At 45.8% G+C, this 22,512-nt stretch overlaps 1 protein-coding gene across 9 annotated transcripts in view; it reads right to left on the bottom strand.

The window, feature by feature from the left end:
• POGZ (pogo transposable element derived with ZNF domain) overlaps positions 1-22,512 on the bottom strand; it is a 411,414-nt gene that overhangs the window by 332,870 nt on the left and 56,032 nt on the right. For all 9 annotated transcript variants that reach the window (XM_085639417.1, XM_085639420.1, XM_085639422.1 and 6 more), the window contains exon 3: positions 8,667-8,806. In XM_085639417.1, the coding sequence (XP_085495543.1) occupies positions 8,667-8,802 (136 nt within the window). In that variant the 5' untranslated portion in view covers positions 8,803-8,806. The remainder of the gene's footprint in view (positions 1-8,666; positions 8,807-22,512) is intronic.

Here is a 22,512-nt window from a genome sequence, read left to right as displayed (position 1 = left end):
ACGGCGAATCCTCCGGCACATTCCTGCCTCCGGGCTCCCAGGCTGCCTCGCTTCCTCCTCTGCCGGCTGGGAGGCAGGCAGGCTCTCTCTCTCCCCACCGGCAGGCAGCAGTCCCTTCCTTCCTGTGTGTAATCCAGCCTGCCCCCCGCCTCACGTGTCCTTAGCCTCCTCTGTGTGCAGCCGAGCTCGGTCTGTGGCGCACAGGAGCACCCCACTCTCTGTGTGAAATCGGGCCCGACAGTCTCTGACAGACCCCTCCCCTCCAAGCCCTCTTGAGTATACGAGCCAGCCCGGCTCTGTGGCTCACAGATCACCTCCGTGGGTGTGTACAGCCGGGTCGGTGGCGCACAAGACCATGCTGTGTGTAATCCAGCCCGTCTTTCTCTCTCACAGACCCCTCCGAGCCAGGCCGGCTCTGTGGGTCACAGATCACCCCCGTTGGTGTGTAATTGTACATTTGATATTGTATCTAGCTGTATAATGGCTGCTCCACTGGAATATCAGAGCTGCATGCCGGCATCGGATCACACAATGGACGCATCCTGCCTCACGCTGCGTGGGTGCCATGTTTGCGCCGAAGGGGAGGGGCTGCGCGAGCGAGGATGGAGCGTGGAGGGGAAGCGCGAACAATTTCAAAACATTGTAGAACCTCACAAAGTGAGCACAACAACGCACGACATTGATAATGAGGCAGGAGGCTTAGGTAAACAAGTCGGATCACACAATGGACGCATCCTGCCTCGCGCTGCGTGGGTGCCATGTTTGCGCCGAAGGGGAGGGGCTGCGCGAGCGAGGATGGAGCGTGGAGGGGAAGCGCAAGACAGCAGAACCTGGAGAGGACATCCCGTCCAAAGCACGGTGCGGATCTCGATAGCAAAACAAGGAGATCAGGTGAGGGAGCAACGCCGGGACACCACCGCCTTTCTCCGAGGCAGAGAAGAACTGCCTCGGAGAAACGCAGCCTCGGTTTCGGATTCGGGGGCGTGTTTCTTTTTCTCTCCTCTTGCCATTGGCTGGAGGAGAGAAAAACACGCCCTGCGAAAAGCAACGAAAAAACACGCCCCCCGATCCGAAAAGGACGGGGCTTCAACGGAGTGACTGGACCTCTTCTCCAGTGGCTGGCCAGCATTTAAGAGGCCAGCCAATGGAGAACAGGAGAGAAGAGGGGCGGGTGCAAGCCCCTCTTCTCAAAGTCACTCAAACTCATTAAATCTCGGAGCGAGACTGCGCAAGCGCAGCCTTCGCAGCAGAGACCTAAAAACCATCTTAAGGACCTGGACAGCAGGAACAGGCCTTAGAATTCAAGAACAGCAAGATCCTGACCTGGATACTGGTTTCCCTGGAGCCCGACGTCGAGTAGCCTGGAGACCTGGAGCCCGAGGTGGAGAAGCGGCGCTGACTGGAAAAGCAGACGTCGTACCCGGAGCCGCCAGAGGTCGAGAGAGGGCGCCGACGGAGGTCGTAGAAGTACCAGAGGTCGAGGAGGAAGTCACCCGAGGTCGAGTGAGCGGCGTCGACGGGGGAGTGAAGTCCGCCCTCCGGAGTCGCCGGAGACCGAGGAGAAGCGTGCCGGAGGTCGGGAGTGGAGATCGCACTCCGGAGTCGCCGGAACCTGAGGAGAGGAGCACCGGAGGTCGGGAGTGAGGTCGCACTCCGGAGTCGCCGGAACCCGAGGAGAGGAGCACCGGAGGTCGGGAGTGAGGATCGCACTCCGGAGCCGCCGGAAGTCGACATCGAGCCAAGGCCGGCCGACGTCATCGAAACTGAGGTCACCATCGGACCGGAGCCGCCCGAAGTCGACATCGAGCCAAGAATGCCCGACGCCATCGAATCGGAGGTCGAAATCGAGCCGAGGCCGCCTACCGGCGTCGTCAAGAACTGACATTGTGCCGAGGCCGCCGACATCGAACCGGAACCGCCTCACGGCGTCGACACGACTCCAGCGGCGTCGGAGCTTCAGAAAAAGGGCAGTAAGTGGAATAGAGGGCGCCTAAGGCCCTGTGGAATCCTAAGAGACTACCCTAGGGGTTAGAGAGGTGCTGGAACCAGATTGACTGTGCCAGGGGTGAGCTGAGACTAATTCAGAGGGGTTGTGTAGAGTGAGAGAACCAGGTCTCTAGTATTCCCCCCTTGATCTACCTCAGTTTTAGCCTCAGCCTTACCCAAGCTAGGTGAGACACCCTCAGGCCATCCACCTAACCACAAGCTGTGCCTGGGCCAAATCAGCCCATAGTAATCTCCAATGTGATCTGATTCTATAAGTGTCACTGTCAGCTTTTAATTATTTATTGAGAGCACTGTATTTATTGTATTTAACCTATTTATTGCTTCACTGTATTTATTGTTCCCCAGTATTTATTGTCGCACAATATTTATTGGTTTGCAGTATTTATTGCCTCAGAATATTTAATTGCCTGTATGTAATGCACTTATATTTATGCCTTAATTATTTATGATCACCCCTATTTATTGAATCCTTAAGACAGTATTTATTTGACCTGCACTATTTAAAAAAAAAAACCTTGTATATTGTGATTGTGTTATTATTTATTTAATCAGCAACTAAGAGAAAAAGAAGATAAACAGAGATATTTTCATAATTTTTACGGTGTAGAGTCGTTTTTGGAACGGATGCACGCATGGTTATTGTATGGGTATGACGTATGCTTAGCACGGTGCCTTCCTTACCGCTCGAGCCAAGCTTCCGCAGCGTGTCTGGGAGAACACCACCACCACCCTTCCGGTGTGGGAGTGGAGTACTTCCAACAGATGGGGAATAAAATTAAGCGAACGCAGGTTTACAACCAATCAAGCGACATTCCCCAGACATGATCTTACTGCAGGAAACCAATCTTAAGGGTACACAATGTAAGGCGCTAGATCGCTTTGGCTACAAGATGATAGCCCAATCAGGACTCACCTCTGGCTTCAGGGGGGTGGGAATACTGCTTAAAAAATCGTTACCATATGTAGTACATTCCACATGGAATGATCCACAGGGGGATTTGTGGCGATAGTTGACACATGGGAGGGTCAATTGCTCCAGTTCTGCTCCGTCTATATCCCACCTCGCCTTCATGTGGTGACCCTACCGGATGCAAGTTCCCTGCTCCTAACAATACCATCTGGAACATTGGTTCTTGTGTGGACCTGAATGATGTGATGGATCCAGTTCTATATAGAATGGGGGGGCACTTAAAGAGACGGGAAGGTCCATTGAATTCCTTTGTGGACACCATGGGCTTAGTCAACCTCTGGAGGCTACACAACCTAACACATAGGCGTTACACTCCCCTTACTTCAGCGCATAACAGCTACTCTCGCCTGGACTACCTTTTCAAACTTACTGCCACGGCGGCACACTTCAGAGAGGCCAAACATTACGTGAGAGGGATTCCTGACCATTCCCCAATAGTTCTCATGCTGGGTCCCCCTAAGGAGTATCCACGGGTACCCAGAATAGACACCTGGTTTCTCCAAGATAAAGACATGAGAGTAAAGATAAGGGAAGGAACTACATTGTATTTTGCAAGAAATCAGGGCTCAGTTGAATCAGCGCCCGTCCTCTGGGAAGCGTTCAAAACTTTTCTCCAGGGTCAGAGGCAGTCATAAATAGGAGGGAAAAAGAAGGAACAAAGACTAGAACGCGATGAGGCTGAAAAAGAAATTTGGGCCCTAGAGGAAAGGGTGATAACGGAAAACACGCCTGCCATGGCCTATCGGTTGAGACTTAAACACGAATTCAGAGCTCTGACAGAGAATAAGGCATGGAGCCAAGCGCTGGCGACGCAACGTCGCCTATGCGATGTGGGCGATAAAGCCGGTAAATAGCTGGCCTGGCTAAATAAAGAAGAGATCAGGCCAGCTCCTAGGGTGCTAGAGGGAGAAGACAAAGAGGGGGTTGTCCAGACATCCAAAGCCCAGATAGCAGAGACGTTTATAGGGTATTATTAGGAGCTATACACCTCAGATGTGACCAAGACAGAAGAAGAGTAAGGCATTCATTCATTCATAGAATTGACCTCTGTATGCTTGAAGAAGACAGGGAAAGACTGGACCTTGATCTAACCGAAGACAAAGTGATAGCGGCCATCCCGGCCATGCAATCCAGCAAGGATGCAGGTCCAAGTGGATTACCAATAGAACTGTATAAATTATGCTCATCCTCGGTGGCCAAACCAATGCCAGAAATGTACCGAGCTGCTCAGGGTTGCCTTCCCAGAGACCGGCCACATTTGTGGTGATCCACAAGGCTGATAAGTCTCCAGAGGAGTGCAATTCTCAGAGCCCAATATAGCTCCTAAATGTGGAGGCCAAAGTACTGGCTAGGATCCTGGCGAATAGGCTTTGTATGGTGATTAATTCTCTAGTAGACTCCGACAAGTCGGGCTTCATGACTCATAGAAGCACCAGATTTAATTTGAGGCGCCTATATGGAGCACCCAACATGACAGACTCTCCGGGAATGAGGCCAACGGCCTTACTGGCATTGGACGCTAAAATGGCCTTCGACAACATAGAGTGAAACTTCATGTATGCAATGCCGGCCAGGATGGGTTTTGACCCTAGATTCTGTGGGTGTATCCGCCTTTTTTATGGAGCTCCCCGGGCACGGGTCCGAGTTAACGGAGTAGAGTCAAGGAAGTTCCCACTAAGTAAGGGTACAAGACAAGGCTGCCCCCTTTTACGTATGCTATTTGCGATGGCTTTGGAACCACTAGCAGAATGGGTCTGCACGGACCCGCTAATAAAGAGCACATAAGCACCGGAGGAATGGGTGGCACATATTTCACTCTACGCAGATGACATCTTGCTCTATGTTTCGCATCCCTATAGTGCTCTCAGCAGGATACTCCGGTCTGACTGCGAGGCTGAGGTGGTACACAACAGTTTCAAATACCTAGGTATAGATGTCACCAGAGACCTACAATAGTTTAAGGGTCTAAATGTGGCCCCTCAGCTGAGAAGGTTGAGAGATGACATGCCCACTAGAGCGCCTTGCCTATCTCCTTGATGGGAAGAGCAGCCATTTTTAGGTCTCGCCTGAGCCAGCGCATGCGCTGCACTGCGAGACATTTAGTAGGTGGGTTTTCAAAGTGCTACCCCACGCTTTGGCTGGCCTAGCGCTTGCGTTAACGCGCGCAACCGCCAGCTTTCAGCGCCCGATCAGGCGCCATCTGTCTTTCCTCTAGCTTGCTCTCGCGTTTTTTTCACTTTCGCCACCCACCAAACAGAGCCCTGATGACTGCAGTGACTCGCTCAGGCTTTCGACCGGCTTCAACTTTTCAGGGACTTTCTTTCTCAGCATATACTTGTTATATTTGTTCCTCAACCCATGTTTTCCTTATTTTCATAATTTCACTTTGTGTATGTTCGTGCTATCAGTTCACTTCCCAAACCCTCCTCTCGTGAAATTGGCTAACAGTATTATGTGTGACATATTTGGTCTGCAAACCTGCAGACAAAAGAACTCCAGAAACAATGAATTGATGTTTTTTAACTGGGACCCATTTAACGAGCCCCTGGGGCCCACAAGCAGCCCCCGCTTCAGCTGCTTAAGTAGGGGGTTCCCTACGCCACTGGTGGATTGGTGTGGGACAGTGACCAGCAGGGAAGTTACACGTTTGCTATGAGGTAATGTTAGTTTACAGTGCGCAGACTATCTACCGCAGCGTAGCAGCCATTCATTTCCGTCGAGTGAGGCACCCGTGTAATGCGCGGTTTATGTTTCTAAACATATGGATCCCATGACAACGTAAGTGCAATTGGAAGAGAAAACCCGTCCTAATTGAGTATGCTAGGTGACCGCCAAGACACGCTCCACTGCTGATCACGCTGTGCATGGTTGCACTCGGTTACTTATTGACAGCTCTCCGTCACGCGCTCGTTTCTTTACTGTTCTACTGCTGAGAGGCGCTTTACTCTCGACTGCTGGAAACCTCACTTATGCTGCGTAGCGACATGAAGCATAAAATAATATACGCATTTCAGATGTCACACGAGGATAGTGTAGTCTATGGAAAATACAGCTTGCACCACGAGCTCTTCCGTCCCGTAGAGCCATTGTTGTCCGTAACTTGTATGGCTTCAATGCAATGAATCAATGCACTTGAATGTGGTTAATAAATATCTTCTGGGTTCTTCAAATTTAGACGCAGTCCACCTGTTTAACACACAAGTCACCCATGCTAGGCCTCTTCAATTATGACCTAGAGGGGCGTGGAATATGGTGCCTCTGGTGGCAACAGTTCCCCCTCTCTCCTCAAGGTCGACTAACCCAGAAGGAGCTCGGTGTTTTAAGTTCTGGCCGGCCGTTCACACAGTGGTGTTTATGTCTTTCTAGGGCTTACAGTAGTATCGAAACCCCACCCTATGCTTATCGTCAGAGGAGCCAGCTAAAATTTCCCGGGAGTAAATGCACTGATGTGTCAGACACGACCTTTGAACCGTATGACATCACGTGAAGTGCAATCATGAGAAATTCTCTTATATAAAGAAGCCACAAGAAACGCAATAAGCATTGGCATAGCCAATAGGTCTCGCCTTTGGGACCTTATAAGTGTTTAGCTATGCAACAGTTGATGTTGTTGCACCAAGGATATTGTGCTGGTTAACTAAACACTTATAAGGTCCCAAAGGCGAGACCTATTGGCTATGCTAATGCTTGTTTTAAATGATGACACTTTCTAGGTTTCTGTATATCTTCCAGAACACTCCATTCAAGATCCCCCCCAAATATATTTATTTCGGAAGAAACACAAGGAAGTTTCCACATTGTTGTGGCAGGGTTCGACCTCAAGAATAGCACTGCAAAAGCTTCAGAGGGGGGGTATACGAGGGAGGACTCCGGGTCCCAGATATTAGACTATATTATTGGCACAACTACAGGTAGTGAGTGTCTGGGCCTTTCTGATCAAATGAAGCCAACCTACCGAATGGATAGGTGTGCGATGGGACAGGGTAGATATGAGCAAATACTAGATAAAAAAGCAACAGCGCACAACCTCTCAACACACAAGCGAAGAGTGACACAGGCATGGATGGAGGCACCACTTCCTGGGATGGACGACTATATTTTTACAGTGATAAGCGGAGTGAGGTGAGAGGTTTGAAGGGATTTACTAATTGGGAGCTAATCGGCAATTTGACACGGCTTACACTGAGCATTTTAAGTACTTGCAACTGGGGCATGTACTACGAAGGCATGTGATCGAGGGAGAGCAGCTTCCTGAGGCGCACCCCGCTAGAAGACCGCCTATTAGCGGACCTTGTGTCTGAAAAAAATATTTAGTTGATTTACAAGAAATTGATGAATAACTCCCTAGACACAAGAGCTTCATGGGGAAACAACTTAGGAGAGATGGAAGATGATGAATGGGCGGAGGCAATACAAAGTCCAAGAGAGGTTGCTATTAGGTCCCGCTTCCATCTGGTGCAGCTTCGCATTCTACATAGGTCTTACTACTCCGGGACGGTCCTATACAAAATGGGAAGGGCAGAGACATCACAGTGTTTACGCGGGTGCAACCAGGAGGGCACCTTCTTTCATATTCTTTGGGAATGTCCAGTGATCCAGGAGTACTGGGCACAGGTGGTAGCGGTAATGACACAGGTAACGCCGCAAACAGTCCTCCTAAATATTAGTGCTGAAGAACCATGGCCCAAACACCAAAATATCTGGATACCATAGGGCTGCAATGAAGAGGGACAATGGAGCCAACAAATGGTAAGCAATGTGCGGGCTCAAAGCCCTTTATTATGCACAATACAACTTGCAAGAGAGCACATGCGCTGTCGCAGGCTTGACCCAAAAAGAGCAGAAGCAAACCACAAGAAGATACAGTAAGCAATTCCATGGAGTACTAATTTGCAATACAAAAAGAAACCACAAACAAGCAGCCATTCTCAAAATTCATACTTCTCAGAGGAATTATGAGAAAGAAAGCAGTTTCTCAACTCTTCCTGGCATTTGTAACACAAATGTAAGCTCAAAATGCTTTTACCCAAAAAGCCTCCGAACTCTGAAAAGACACTATGTTGAAACGAACAAGGATGACCACTTGAACTATGACAACATATCCATACATGTTGGTATACAGAAACAGGATTGAAATAAAACCATAGGAGAACAAAAAAATGGTCTAAATCTTTCAGAAAGGTAAAAACTATTTATAAAATTAAAATAAAAAATAAAAAGATGCCTCAATGGATTATATCATTGTACCAAGGTTCATCACATTTACACTAGCATTTAACATGTATGTGAGTGAAAATCATAGCAAGGACTTCACCCTGTGATGGATGTACTACGTGTCTATAAAAGTCAAAGCAGCCTAGGAACAACTGCTGTGGTGAAAAACATTCAAACTACATATTAAGTAAAATTTTAACTTTTTGGGTGACCTGGGGCAAAATGTTGTGGTAAGAGTAGTGGGAAGACAAATCATTGCCCTTTGAGGCTGTGAATAGGTAACTTTCTGATACAAGTTTTGTATTCCACCAACAGTACCAGGTTTGAGTAAAGTAAATTATAGGATCTGAAATCTCCCTCGCCTCTTTCTGTGGAGTTTAAAAAGACGTACTTCATCGGGCAATGATAGTATTAAAAAAAACAAAAATAGGCTGCTGTTTAATACAAACACTGCAATTTCTTGGAAGTCAATTACCTGCCACAGGCTTTTCCAGATAGCTGTAACTGCCATAGCCATAATCTTCCACAAAAGATTCCTCAATCACATCACTAAGCTTCTGCCATGGCTCAAGCTCTTCTTCCTCACACTCCATGAACAGATCGGTGTCCATCGTGCTGGAAATACAGAAAGAATGTTTATTTTAGTTTGAAAGTAAAGACTACGTTTCGAAAAGTAGCAAAATGCATTCAACAAACCAGATACACATTAGTTCAGTGTAACACTCAGTCTAAAGTTTGTAGTGTTGTAGCTTCACATGCTGTAAACTGCCTGCAATCTTGTGTTGGTTAAGGATATTACTCTATTTTTATTTCTGGTTTATTTGTGGTTTTGAGAGTACCACAAATAACTAATGACCACACTCCTGAAAAGCCTGCTACAAACTGAGAAACAAAGTTGAAAACATTACAGATGTAAGAAAGAAAACTAGCTTTAAAATAAGCACTGGTAACTAGGTTTGCTTTTAATGGCAAACTGCAGACCAACTGACTTTGAAAATACTTGTGGACACTTGGGCTGTCAGTCATTTTACCAAAACGCCATGTGTAAAGAATTCCTGTAGCCTGACAGCAGGACATACTGTTTGGAGGCAAGGAAAACATTTTACTTGTTCTCTTGTCAGGAGTATATTTCAGATTTTTCCAGGGTGACAAGTGGGGTGAGGAGAAAGTGAATACCCTTCAGTAGCTTCGTTTTGGGTTTTCCGCAACCTTACAGGGCCTTACTGGCAATGAAGTCGCATTACACCACATATCCGTTAGAGCCTCCTGTGCTACAGTCTTTGCAGTTGCTATTGACTACACCCACAAGGAGAAAGTTAATCACAAAACTGTACAGGGCAATAAGAGCAGATAAGACCAATGGGCCAGATAGGCGTTTTGCTAGATGGAATGATTGGTTGAACACCTATGACAATTGCGGAATGGGAACATGTCTGCAACCTTACCAGCAAGCTTACACCGAATGGAAACCTCTGAGTCATACATTTCAAGTATTTACATCAGGCATATCACACGCCCCTCCGCTTACACAAATATGGTTTGCGAGACTCTAGTAGCTGTAAGCGATGTGGCCACTTGGAAGCTGATTTTATGCATCTCGCTTGGGATTGTGAGAGGGTGGCGCGATTCTGGAAGCAGGTGGTACAACAAATACGGGAAATGTCTGGGTCGGAATTGCAATGTACACCACTGGTATGCCTATTGAGTTATGTTCCTCATGTGAAAGGGGCACTGGGAAAATTCATTCGAATTGCGCTATTGATGGCCAAACATCGTGTCGCTATCAAGTGGTAAGGAGTGCAAGCACCAAAAGCTGACCACTGGCTTAAAGACTTGATATACTGCAAAGAAAATATGGAATTATATGCAGAAGAACTCCCGACGACGTCCAAGCCCAAAGATATATGGGAGCCCTTGCATCAATTTTTGCAGCAACAAGACATGGCTGATTCACAATCTGGAGCAGATTAATCCCATGTATGGAACGTTTTATCAATCCAAATGTACACTGGACACTTTGATACAATATATAATGCTTGTATCCCCCTGTGTTGATCAATCACACATTGTTCTTTTTTGATTGGTTTTTATAAATAAGCTAAACAACAAGGAGCTGCAGAGGGAAACAGACCACAAGTCGCCCTCCTCTCAATCAAGAATCATACACAATAGACTGGGTCTATGAAGGTATCACCACCATGTGACAAAATAAGCTGTGGTCCAAATGCCTATATCTTTCGGTATTTTGAACTCTCCTCTTTTCTTGGTTTGAGGTAGTCACCAACAGCCTTTCACCTTCAGTTTTTTTCTAAAACCTACAAAAAGTTTAGCTTACACAAAGTTTTACTTATGGAAATCCCCACTAATAATTCTCTCAGTAAAGATGCAAAAAGAGAATATCAAGTCCCAAATCAATTACACCAAGTGTTCTTGGATTCTTGAAACAAAATGTTTTGAAAAAAGTGTTTTGAAAAAAATGTGAAAAGACAAGATGACACCTCACGTGCGCAACACCAATTGAGCTTGCTGATTGGTACTCACCAGCTGTGCCCACTTTTATCATCATCGGTTGTCATCTTGCTTAAAAAATATAAATAAAGTGTAAACGCAATTAAACCCAAATTGTGAAAATAAGTGGTGAAACAATCACATACCAAGATGCGACTGAAATGTGAAAATAAAAATGAAAAAGATGCACTTTTTATAGAACCAATTTTATTCCTCCTTATATGTGCACCTAATTCAAAGTTTAAAAAGGATGCTTAATATGCATACCATTGTATTATGCCGACATGTTTCATCGCCATAAAAAAATTTGTGGCGATTTCTTCAGGGCAAACACAGTCGCTTGGCACCAGTCGGGGACAACTCTTAACCTTTAATTCGGGGACTGCCAAAAGTAAAAGACACAACAAACACAATTCTTACTAAATAACCAATTTTAGACAAATGGGCATTCTCTCTAAATCTCTCACTTAGATATATTATTTACCCTTATTGAGCCATAATTCCTCGTACCAGCTCGTTTCTACAGGTCACAACACGGGGTCCATATGTGAGTCCTCGCAATGGATTTGCATTCAGCTGTAATGCAAATCTAGAAATAACGAATTATCTCATTAGACCCTGCACCCCTATTCAATCTTCTATCTAACGCTCACCGAACAGTTCTGACTGAGCTAACTGGGAACTTGACACACAACCTTGATTATTTAACGTAATTTAACCATTGCTCTCTGCCATTTATTCACATGCTTATATATGCTCCCCTTCTTTTTTACAGGAACTTCTCCCAGGCATTCTCGATGACCCGGTGTATTTTTTCTTTCTCATCTAATAAAAACACATAGTCCTCCATGCATCGCTCAATATCCTAGATATTGGATTCTCGATGTCAGGGAGCTAGAACACACTTCTTTCCGCTCACCACACTACTTATCAGGGTCATAATCACCGGGTAAGGGAAAGAACTCACTTCCCCTTCACCCATGACGGACTTTGCTCACATAATGACCATCCTCAAAAATGGGCTTATGGGCAATACTGACGATGTTAACACGCAACAACCTCCTTTGCAGTCATTCCTTCTTACCACCCCAGGCCTCACGGAGCAGCTTGTCTCCACCGGTTAAACTTGTCCGGCATCCGCCTCTGTTTTTAAGCTCTCACGGGAAGACGGCAGCGTCACCACATCGTAACAGTGGGCGCCATCTTAGAATGGGATGCTAAAACAACTCACTTTCTGATACCAATACTTAAATCAACCCGTTCTGGAAGGGCCAGTGTTTTACTTCATATTCTCAATAACATTTTTCAAATTTCGAATTAATTTTTATCTCATTTAACTGGTGAGTGCTTATATTCACATATTTTCCCAGTTTTCATGAATATGACGCCTTGCTGTATCGGGGGGCTCTATTTATTTTACAAATGAGACCCTTCATGCTAGGAAGATGTTTGACATTGGTTTTCTACATTATATTGTGGGTCTCTCTCTATATCAATGTTCCATTGTTGCTCTGAGAATCAACCACCCTACTGAGGTTATTAGTGCGCCCTCATATATATGTTAAATACTCTGCCACTCAAACAAGGTACCCTATCTCTTGTTTTATTTTTGTTTCTGTATTTTGTTTGGCACTGTATACTCATATCTAGCATTTTTAGAGGCTACATGATTGTTAACCTCGGGCCCATTAATAACACCCCGATGTTCTCTAATGTAGTGCCAGTGTCGTCATCCTTATACAAAGCAGAAATGGCTTATACTGTCTCTTGCGTACACCAGCAGCGCCTTACCAAAAGAGGGGGATCTCATTCACCTAAGCTCAAAGTTTGGCCTTGTTCCATTCAATTTGGTCGTTTAACCCAACTTGGTCACATTTCTCCTGGAAAATCCATCGTGCTTCTTTTGAGGCAAGAAGGTCCTCAACATTTTGAGGGTTCCCTACTATTCTCTCAAGTACAACCCACGTGGAGGTGTGTTTAGTTTCATGGCAATGTTGCACCAGTTTGGTGGTTAGCTTTCCTGCTCCGATCATACTCAGGTGTTCCTGCATTCTAATTTTCACCTTCCTCGTCGTCAGACCTATATATTATAAATAAGCTGCCTTGCATGGTAGCTATGCTGCTCAACTTTGCTTGAAAATCAATAAAAAAAAAAAATAAAAAAATAAAAAAAACCTTACATGGCCTTCCAGTCCTGAAATTACCAATTTGTGTCTACAGTCAGACACTGAATAAATGTGATCACAGGAGAATCCTCAACACTTTTAGGAGGGCAAAACCAAGTTCTACACATCTAAGTTAAACTGTCATACATCAATTATTTTGAGATGAAGGCCTTTAATGTTTTGACTCTGATCAGAACTTTCAAAGTTTATCCACGCATAAAATATGCGTCAAGTCACTGAGTCAGTGATTGGTGTATGTTCAGTTGTGGCACACTAGGAAACTGAGACATAGTGAGATTAAGTCATGTATACAAGAACTGAATAATGTGTCATACTATAGCCAATCTCCTTGTTCCTCAGTTGAAAACACAAGCATTTAACTACAAGTATGATGTGGGTTTACTTTCAGTAACATGTTGTGGAATTGAGTGAAGGCTTAAAAAAAATGTGCCTGAGTAATTCACGAGTTACTTCCTCCGAAATTGAAGTAAAACATAGAAAGAAATGGCTGAATTAGAAAAAATGTAATATCCAGAAGTGCTCTGTAATTAGAAGTCAAGCATAACAAAAATGCTGGCATATTGAAATCCCAACCATTATAAATAATATGACCAATACAAATCCTGTACATAAACAGCCTATGCATGTGCAGAGCATGCGTTCATTCAAAGATCTCATAACATTAGAGCCCTGGTATGTTCAGTTTCCTGGACAATGTCATAATCTGAGCCTTGTTAGAATACAAACCCTGACATAATTTGGGACCTAGCCTAATCAGAAAAGCGATTATAGGACCCACTACTAAAATTTGTAATCGCGCATCATGGCACCAAATGGGACTGTTTTTTATTGGACAAGTAGAACTTCTGTAGTCCCATCCTTGGACACGTAGAAATTGTATAAAATTCCACACCCATGAAGATTTACATTACAAAAAACAGCTCATGTTTTGAAAGCAGTGCATCTGTCATCTTGAAAAGGTAAAACAATGACAGGAGCATTAAACAAGCATTCATAGATAGCTACTCGTGTAGGGGTGGCATTTTTTAAATGTTTTTTGCACATCATATCATTCTTTACCATTCCAGGATGGCTGAAGCATCAGTACTTTGCCTTTAAAACCATTTAGTCTGCCAAAAAGTGTGACTAATTCCTTGGTGCTCAAAGGTTTATCAACTTTGTGGTTAGTGTTGAAGCCGTAATTGACAAAGTGAGCTAAATACCACTCAAGATCCATGTGCATTCTAAAACAATTGACCTCTGCTTCCAAGCAGAGCACTACCACTTTAGGCTTGGACCAATTTCCTGTCAGGACACATGGCTGTCACGGAAATTAAAAATACTAACAAGCCCTGTATAAGACCTAAATAACAGTACATTGATAGTTTAACTTGTTGATTAGGGGTCTGTCATCGAGACTGTAGTGCATGATAAAGTAGTTTTATTCTTTTAAAGGGTATGTCAACTAAGGAAGTACTTTATTTCAGTTAAAAGCCTTAAAGAGCTGTTCATAAATGGAACACGCAATATCACGCAATTGTCATAATATCAGCAAAATGCATCAAAGCATGGGGGGGGCAAGATAAAAAGAGAAGCTCAACTGAGAATGTGTGTCAAAGTCCAGTCTAGTGAAACAAGCATTGGAATAGCCAATAGGTCTTGCCTTTGGGACTTTATAGGTGTTTAGCCAGTGATATTGACTTTGCCTATGTCTTTAAGCTGTGCTGTACAGAAGCCTGCAGCATGCTGAAAAGTTATAATAAAGAAGTGTCAGAAGCATTTTGTTACCTTATATATGACCAAGAAAGCATTATGTACGACTGAACGACCATATTAAACAAGCATTTACAATGCAATGGTCTCGGCATTGGTAAAGTTAGAGCTATTGGCATTGCTCATGACATTATTTTTGTTTATGTTTTTGTTTTTAAAACATTTAAAGAAACGGCATTGTCATGAGCAATGCCAATAGCTCTAACTTTACCAATGCCGAGACCGTTGCATTGTAAATGCTTGTAGTTGTGCCTGCTGGGAATTCACAGAGGGATTCTAAGCAGGCGAGGCCCGTTTACAGCTGCCGAGGTCTCCTTTGTGAGTGCGAAAACGAGGTAATTGCCACACAACTCAATTCTGATCCCTGTACAAACTTTTGTTTGTAATGGGCACTTCTATTCAGGACTCAATGTACTGAAACCCTAGAGACACCTAATGCACGGATTACAAATGCCTCTGTAATTATAATCCTGCACAAACCCCTGTTTGCCGTTGGTGCTGTTACCAGTGGGTTAGAGCTTATTACTGGGTTTAATAAAGTCTGCGTACCCCATTTAAATATTGGCATGTCGAATCTGCTGACATTTATCGAAGGGAAAAGGCCCTGTAAATACCCAAACAAGCAGATTGCAGACATTTACATTTTGTGCTCGAAAATTAGACCTCTGTACCGCCTTCCTCCAGCTCACCCCATCATCCAGCATGACTGTCGCACAAATCCTCTCACTGAAGTCAAAGAAAGGTAAAGTCACCGGAAACGACCGCCCTGACGTCATCAGCTGATGGTGAAATGAATGGTGCAATAGGGTCGACTGACAAGTGCCTCTGCACTGGGGTTTACCCACCGGCTGCCCCCACAGCGCCTAGAGTGGGCCTCAAGGAGGCGCGTCTGTGAAGCCAGGCCGCAGCCAAAGTTTGAGTCCGGAGTCGCAGCCCTGATGTCGTCACCACCTCCCCCTAAACACAGGCCGGAGGGCTATAATCTGCGGGGAGGGGGGTGCGGCGGGCAGAGCCTGTAACGCGCACAGTACAGTAACCGGGGGAGGGGGGTGGTGCAGAGCCTGTAACTTGCAGACAGTGCATTAACCTAGACAGAGCATGTAACGCGCAGACAGTGCGTCAACGCGGGGGGGCAGAGCCTGTAAGGGGGGGGGGGGCAGAGCCTGTAAAGGGGGGGGGGGGCAGAGCCCGTAACCGGGGGGGGGGGGGGGGGGGAGGAGAGCCTGTAACATGCAGACAGTGCTGTAACGGGGGGAGCCTGTAATGTGCACAGTACAGTAACCGGGGGGGGGGGGGGGGGGGGGGCAGAGCATGTAACTTGCAGACAGTGCATTAACCGGGGGGGGCAGTGCCCGTAACAGTGCATTAACCGGGGGGGGGGGGGGGGGGGAGAGCCTGTAACGCTCACAGTACGGTAACGGAGGGATTGCAGAGCCTGTAATTTGCAGACAGTGCATTAACGGGGGGACAGAGCCTGTAACGTGCCGACAATGCTGTAACCTGGGGGGGAGGGGCCTGTAACATACACCGCAGTGACGCCACACCTCACCACCCGACAGTAGCCCCCCCCCCCCTATTCACCTACACCTCACCACCTGGCAGGATCCTCGAAGCACCGCGTCCCACATACTGCCCAGGCCCCATCCTCCCTGCCAACACCCCCGCCCCTCACACACACCCCTCAGTGTCCTTTAGAATCACCCATCACTTCCAGGTCTGCATGGAGACCCTGGCAGACTCCCAAGCCTTCAAGCAGAAAAACGAAAGGACTACTTATTCTTATGTGTTTTACGTTTCAATGCTTAAAGTCTTACGGTTTATTACAAATTACCAAAGTGCAGCGCTACAGGCACAAGTTCCACTCAGAAGCGCCTACCCCACGGCCTTAGTGCGCTGTCCCGTTGCCGCACGCACTTGGGGAACATCACAGAAGACATTTCAGTTCTGGAACGGGGGGGGGGGGGTTAATGTCCCATCAACAGCCCCAGACACCAACATTTAAGTAACACCCACCATTGTCCCCTAAAACAATCAACGATTACTGGTCCCCCCTGCTTGCGTACCCGGGTCACGTTTGCATCATATCCATCACTGGTGGAATAAAAGGAGCACATCTTTAATACGCACCATTTATTTTATGACAACGTGTACTTTAGGGGGCACACACAGACACAATGTAATAACGCACATACACGGAGCTGCTGAAGGGAAATAGCTGGCAACGGGGGGGGTATGTTCAGCTTGGAGGAGAGACCCCCCCCAGCACCTCCGGGGGGGGGGGGGGGGAGGGAGGGGTACATACAGAGCTATACAACGGTGTGTGTGTGGGCAGGGGTATTTTGAAAGCCGCCGGTCCCACCCCAGCCCAGAGAGCCGCCGCCGTGGTACATACCCAGCCCTCACCTGGCATTGCAGCTCCCACACCTGAAAGCAGGCGCACAAACTCCTGTAAGCAACGACAACTTCCGAACCGACAAACACACAAGGTACAAAAAGACACACCACCCACCCGTGCGTGGAAAAGGGCTGGAAAACTTCAAATAAACACACAAGGAAACCCCAAACGTTTCAGACAATTTCAGGAAGGGCCGACTCACTCCGACGAATTGCGCATGACGTCACGGATCAGGCTTTTGTAAGACTGCGCTTTGCATAGCTCTACGGTACTCTTGAACGTGTATCTAACCTGTTTCACCTGAAAATAATGCTAATTAGATAAAACGCTCGTATCGCTCTTCCCTGGTAGACATCGTTCGCATTCGGCGCAATAGCTCAGTGGGTAAGGCGCTTGTTGCGGGCCTCTTCGTGTAACCTAACAGTGACATCATACAGTATCAAAGCACTGCGAGAGAATTTTCAGTTTGAAGGTTTTTTTTTTATACATGACCAAAGATATATTTTAATTATATCATAATCTTAAACAAATCTATCAGTTTTAGCGAATGTCCGGAATTTCACTTCAACTAAACACGCCGAAACCGCGAGAATGCATTTTTTGAAAATGAAAAAAACGTAACGACGTAGTCATTTGAAAAACAGACACATCTCAGATATGTTCAACAATCACAGACGCGTTTTGGACTCCTTCCGGCCCATGGGTAGCTGTTTGATTTTTGCGAATAAAAGGTCGTGCTAAAATCAGACGTTTCTTTGCATTTGTTTAATTTGGAATCTATTTTATCTACCCAAATAGTTTCCTGCTCTGTGAACCGTGTGCTCTTTCAAAAAAATAATCGCTCCACAAAGACGATGCTGCCAGTAAAATAAATATTTAAATAATGAAATAAAGACAATAAATAAAGTGTTAAAAAAGGCGCTGTGGGTTTTTGTCTATGGTGATATTGCTTGAGATCCACTAAAATACAAGGGCTCTTGCACTGAGAAATGCGCATGCGCGTGATATAGACGCCAATTTCGAACTTGTAGGAGCCCCGTAGACGATGCTGGGCCTTTCTAACGTCCTAGCTCCGTATATTAGTAATAACAATAAGCACCAATGCCAGTATGAGCCAGTCACCTCAATGCATTTTTGTAACTATTTCATAACATCACTCCCTTCAGTGACCGCTTACAGTATTACAGGCGGGAAGTGTATCCAAAGGCGAATAGGAAGACTTAACACATACACCACTAGCGGAATGGACTCACCCGACTACATGAACTCTCGCGATGACGATTTTACCTGAGGATGGTGACGCTACCCCTCCGCACAGGCAAAAACACCACTGGCTCGGACACCCGGATCGGCTTGAACTGGAACTTGCAGCCGAAGCACAGCGCCGAGTCGCTGAAGACGGACACAGAAACGATGGGCCTTTCAATGACGAAGGAGATCAGGTGAGGGAGCAACGCCGGGACACCACCGCCTTTCTCCGAGGCACAGCAGAAAATGCCTCGGAGAAACGCCACGTCCTTTTCGGATTTGGGGGCGTGTTTTGCTGTTGTCTCCTCCCTGAGACTTCTCGCAAAAAACACGCCCCCCGATCCGAAAAGGACGGGGCTTCAACGGAGTGACTGGACCTCTTCTCCAGTGGCTGGCCAGCATTTAAGAGGCCAGCCAATGGAGAACAAGAGAGAAGAGGGGCGGGTGCAAGCCCCTCTTCTCAAAGTCATTAAATCTCGGAGCGAGACTGCGCAAGCGCAGCCTTCGCAGCCGAGACCTAAAAAGTATTAACAATAAGTAATGATGTTTGGAGTTTTTTTGTCCTTTCAATGCTGGCAACTTCAATCTACCTGTCCCAATGGTTGCTTGTCATGAGTTGTTATTGGGTGGGGGGGGGGCATTAATAATAGGAGGGTGAAGGTTGGGAAATAGTACCTGTATAACAGTCTGTGAGAGAGTCGGTCAGTGAGAGAGTGAGACAGTGAGAGTGAGTCAGTGAGAGAGTGAGTCAGAGTCAGTCAATGAGAGAGGGAGTCAGACAATGAGAGAGTCAATGAGAGAGAGAGTCAGAGTCAGTGAGAGAAAGAGAGAGTCAGTCAGTGAGAGAGACAGTGAGAGGGTGGAAGACCTGGGCTGGACCCTCTGGGTCACAGAACGGCGCAGGGTCACAAACAAGATATATGGAGCATCACTTAATCTCCGTGCGACTTGGAGTCTCATTGTAACTAACCCCAGGCAAACCAGTAATATTGCTCAAGAACCGAAGAAGAAACAAATACCACTACACCTGGGATGCAGTGTTGTGCTGTCATATAGAGTGGGGAAACCAAGGTACATTAGACACGGGTAGTCCACAAGGAATACAGAGCATAGTCAGAGACAAGCATAACACGAACGACTGAGGGAACCGACAACAGGCAAAACATGAAGTAGAGGAAGCAAGTACGAACGCAAATTTGTAGGATAAGCGAGAGAGTGGTAACAACCGCCCCTGTTGCCAGACATCCATCCATATTTCAAGAGAACCTTAATAGGGATCTACAGCGGGAGGTACAATGAAAGAAACACAACTAGAAGGGAACTCACAACTAGATGAGGAATCATCAAAAGATTAATAAAACACATGATGGTTCGAAAACAATGTTAAAATGCAAAAGCATTGTTAACCCCAAAACGTGTGCCTCTTTGAGAGATGTGATGAAATTGGTGTTTATAGACAGTATAGAGGTTACAACGGGTAGAAAAGTGGACCGGCATGGGAGGATTGCTTTTCTGTCTTTACTCTCTGTGCCGTTTATGAACTGAAAGTAATGGTCACACTGTCAGAATACACTGTCACTTTCAGCAAGCGCAGTCAGCGGTCCCTAAAGTGAAACCAGACCGCGCTACAAGGACCAAACAAAGCAGAGTGGGAGGGGTGCAAACATGGAGCACCGGCTGCTAATTAGTAACGTGATCCACGATGAGGGAGACATGCAGCAGCCAGCCTGCGCGACGCTGCTTGCTCCCGAGAGCAAAACGCCGTGGGAGTGAACATTTAAAGAAGAGGTGGGACATGAACCCACCTTTGGCCATTTGCGTGCTCTCATTATTGAAAGACACAGGCAAAGGCCAATCAGATGTGTGGGAGGAGTCCGATACACACGGAGAAGTTTTGAGCCTTCACAAGAAGCCTCCCATAGAGCAGCAAATGGTTTAGGGTGCGCTAGGCTCACCCTAAACAACCTAAAGATAGGTCCACACGGTCATCAGACTATGCTTAAAAATCTAAAGCTAGGACCTGTAAACCTAATGCCAAAGAGGATACCACCCTTGTGCCCAAACAGAAGTGTGGGATGTTCGATCAGTAATGATGCATCAATGTGCATACAGCAAATTAACATACAATAAAAGTTATCAGGCAGTGCATTCTAAGTATAAATTCATATGTACATATAAAAACAATACAAATACTTCAGATAAAACATCAGTTCAATAGTCCCAGCAGGTGCTAAAAAGAATGAAAACTCTTTACCTGTCAACTTTTTAACCAAGCATAGAATGTGCAAAAATGTGCTCAGGCCAAAACACAATAAAAGGCAAAATATCAGTTAGAAATAATACAAGCGCTGGTTGCAATATGCAGAAACCCAAGGAATGACACGGAGGTCTAATCCATTTGAGTCTAGGTTTTGCATACATTGGACAAAAAAAACATGTTCGATATTTTCAACAGCAGAATTAGTGAACATTTTGCATATGGTCCCATTGTCAGAGGCCTTTTTAGGTCTCGCCTGACCCATCGCATGCGCTGGTCTGGCGAGACATTTAGTAGGTGGGTTTAGAAAGTGCTACCCACCTTTTTGTGCTGGCGACAAGCTACCAAGCACGATGGCGTGCACGCGCACAGCTGCTCCCCGCATTCCCCCCTCCCTTCTCGCCCAGCCATCTCCTGCTCCAGCCTTCAGCACCATACCCCTCCCCCTGCTGCTGCGCGCGCATCCCTAGCGTGCATCATCGCGATCGCGATCACTTTCGCTTTTAGAGCGATCGCAATGAGGGATTGTCAAACGGTTACTCGGAATAAGTAATGCTGATGGGTGTATTCTGTAATGCCTTCTAACCCAATGGCTGCTGCAGGGGACTTTACCTGAAGGAATTATAAAAATTCTATAAAACTAGAAAAGAAATTTGTTTTTGGGCTCCGGCAGTTATTCAGTTACCTTTCGGACGGTGTTTTGTGGTTAAAGATGCACTGTCAGCGTATGTCTCCCCCTTATTACCTCCGTGTAGTGTTTGTACACTAAATTAAGTTTGGTGCATTAGACAGGGGTAGAAATACATGCACCGCATTTATAGACATTCCTAAGATTCTTTCTAAATGAATTACTTTCTATCGACTCCCCTTCCTTAATAACAGACTTCTCCGTTCACCAGGAGATGCCTTCCGTCCTTTCAGTAAGCACGTTCCTGGTGCACGTGCAGCATTCCCACCATGGATTTACACCTCGAGGTTATGCAGCATTCCCACCATGGATTTACACCTCGAGGTTATCAGCCTCGCGCAGCCATTTGCATTTACCTATAGCTCGCGTAGCTTCAATGAAAGGACTGCCTCGAGATGTCCTATTTTTAATTGGATTATGATTAACTGATCTAATACCACACACGCGTTGCCTTTTTTCGTAACACGCTTGTTGCATCTACCTTCTCCTTTCTTGCAATATTATTCACTTTTACAACCGGAGTGGGAAAGTATTGATTTTAAGGGCTCCTGTGAACTCTGCTCTCAAAGTAATATTTTCCTGCACGGGCCCCCTCTTAACCTATGTAAAACACTCGAGGCTACTCGTTTACATCTAAATGTAGCTGCAGGATGTATATTTATTTACATGTTTGGGTAACGGCAGGTATTTAATTGGGATGAAAAAACTGGAGGGGGTCTCTCAAAGTGGCGCGGTCGATGTAATTAAGGGCGTGGCTTAAAAATACGTAAACTGAAATTCTGTGTTTAGCACAGTGCCGCCCGACTTGTATTTTGCTGTTCCTGTCATTGCGTCCAGATATATGATACAACAAGTCACATCATACCTACAAGTCAGGACTAATGGCTTTGTCAATGGTTGCTAATTACATAAGATAAATAAGCAGCAACTATGGCTTGTATACAATATTGAAAAAACTGGCACTTAAAGCCCTGGTGACACCACGACAATGTTGCTGCTCCTGAGTTTTAAAAAGAGAAGGGCATGCCAGAGAGAACATGACTCTTTAAAGGATTTCCCTTCCTCTACAGCGCTCACCACGCGCACATCGATGTGCCTGCTGTCACTGCAGTCCAGAACAAGCATTGGCATAGCCAATAGGTCTCGCTTTTGGGACCTTATAAGTATTTAGTTACGCAACTGTTGATGTTGTTGCACCAAGGATATTGTGCTGCATAACTAAATACTTATAAGGTCCCAAAAGCGAGACCTATTGGCTATGCCAATGCTTGTATACACTTCCTTCTT

This window comes from Triturus cristatus, chromosome 12, assembly GCF_964204655.1.
Source record: "Triturus cristatus chromosome 12, aTriCri1.1, whole genome shotgun sequence".
Classification (NCBI taxonomy): Eukaryota; Metazoa; Chordata; class Amphibia; order Caudata; family Salamandridae; genus Triturus; species Triturus cristatus.
The sequence above is the reverse complement of the archived record's forward strand: the minus strand, read 5'-3'. Positions and strand labels throughout refer to the sequence as shown.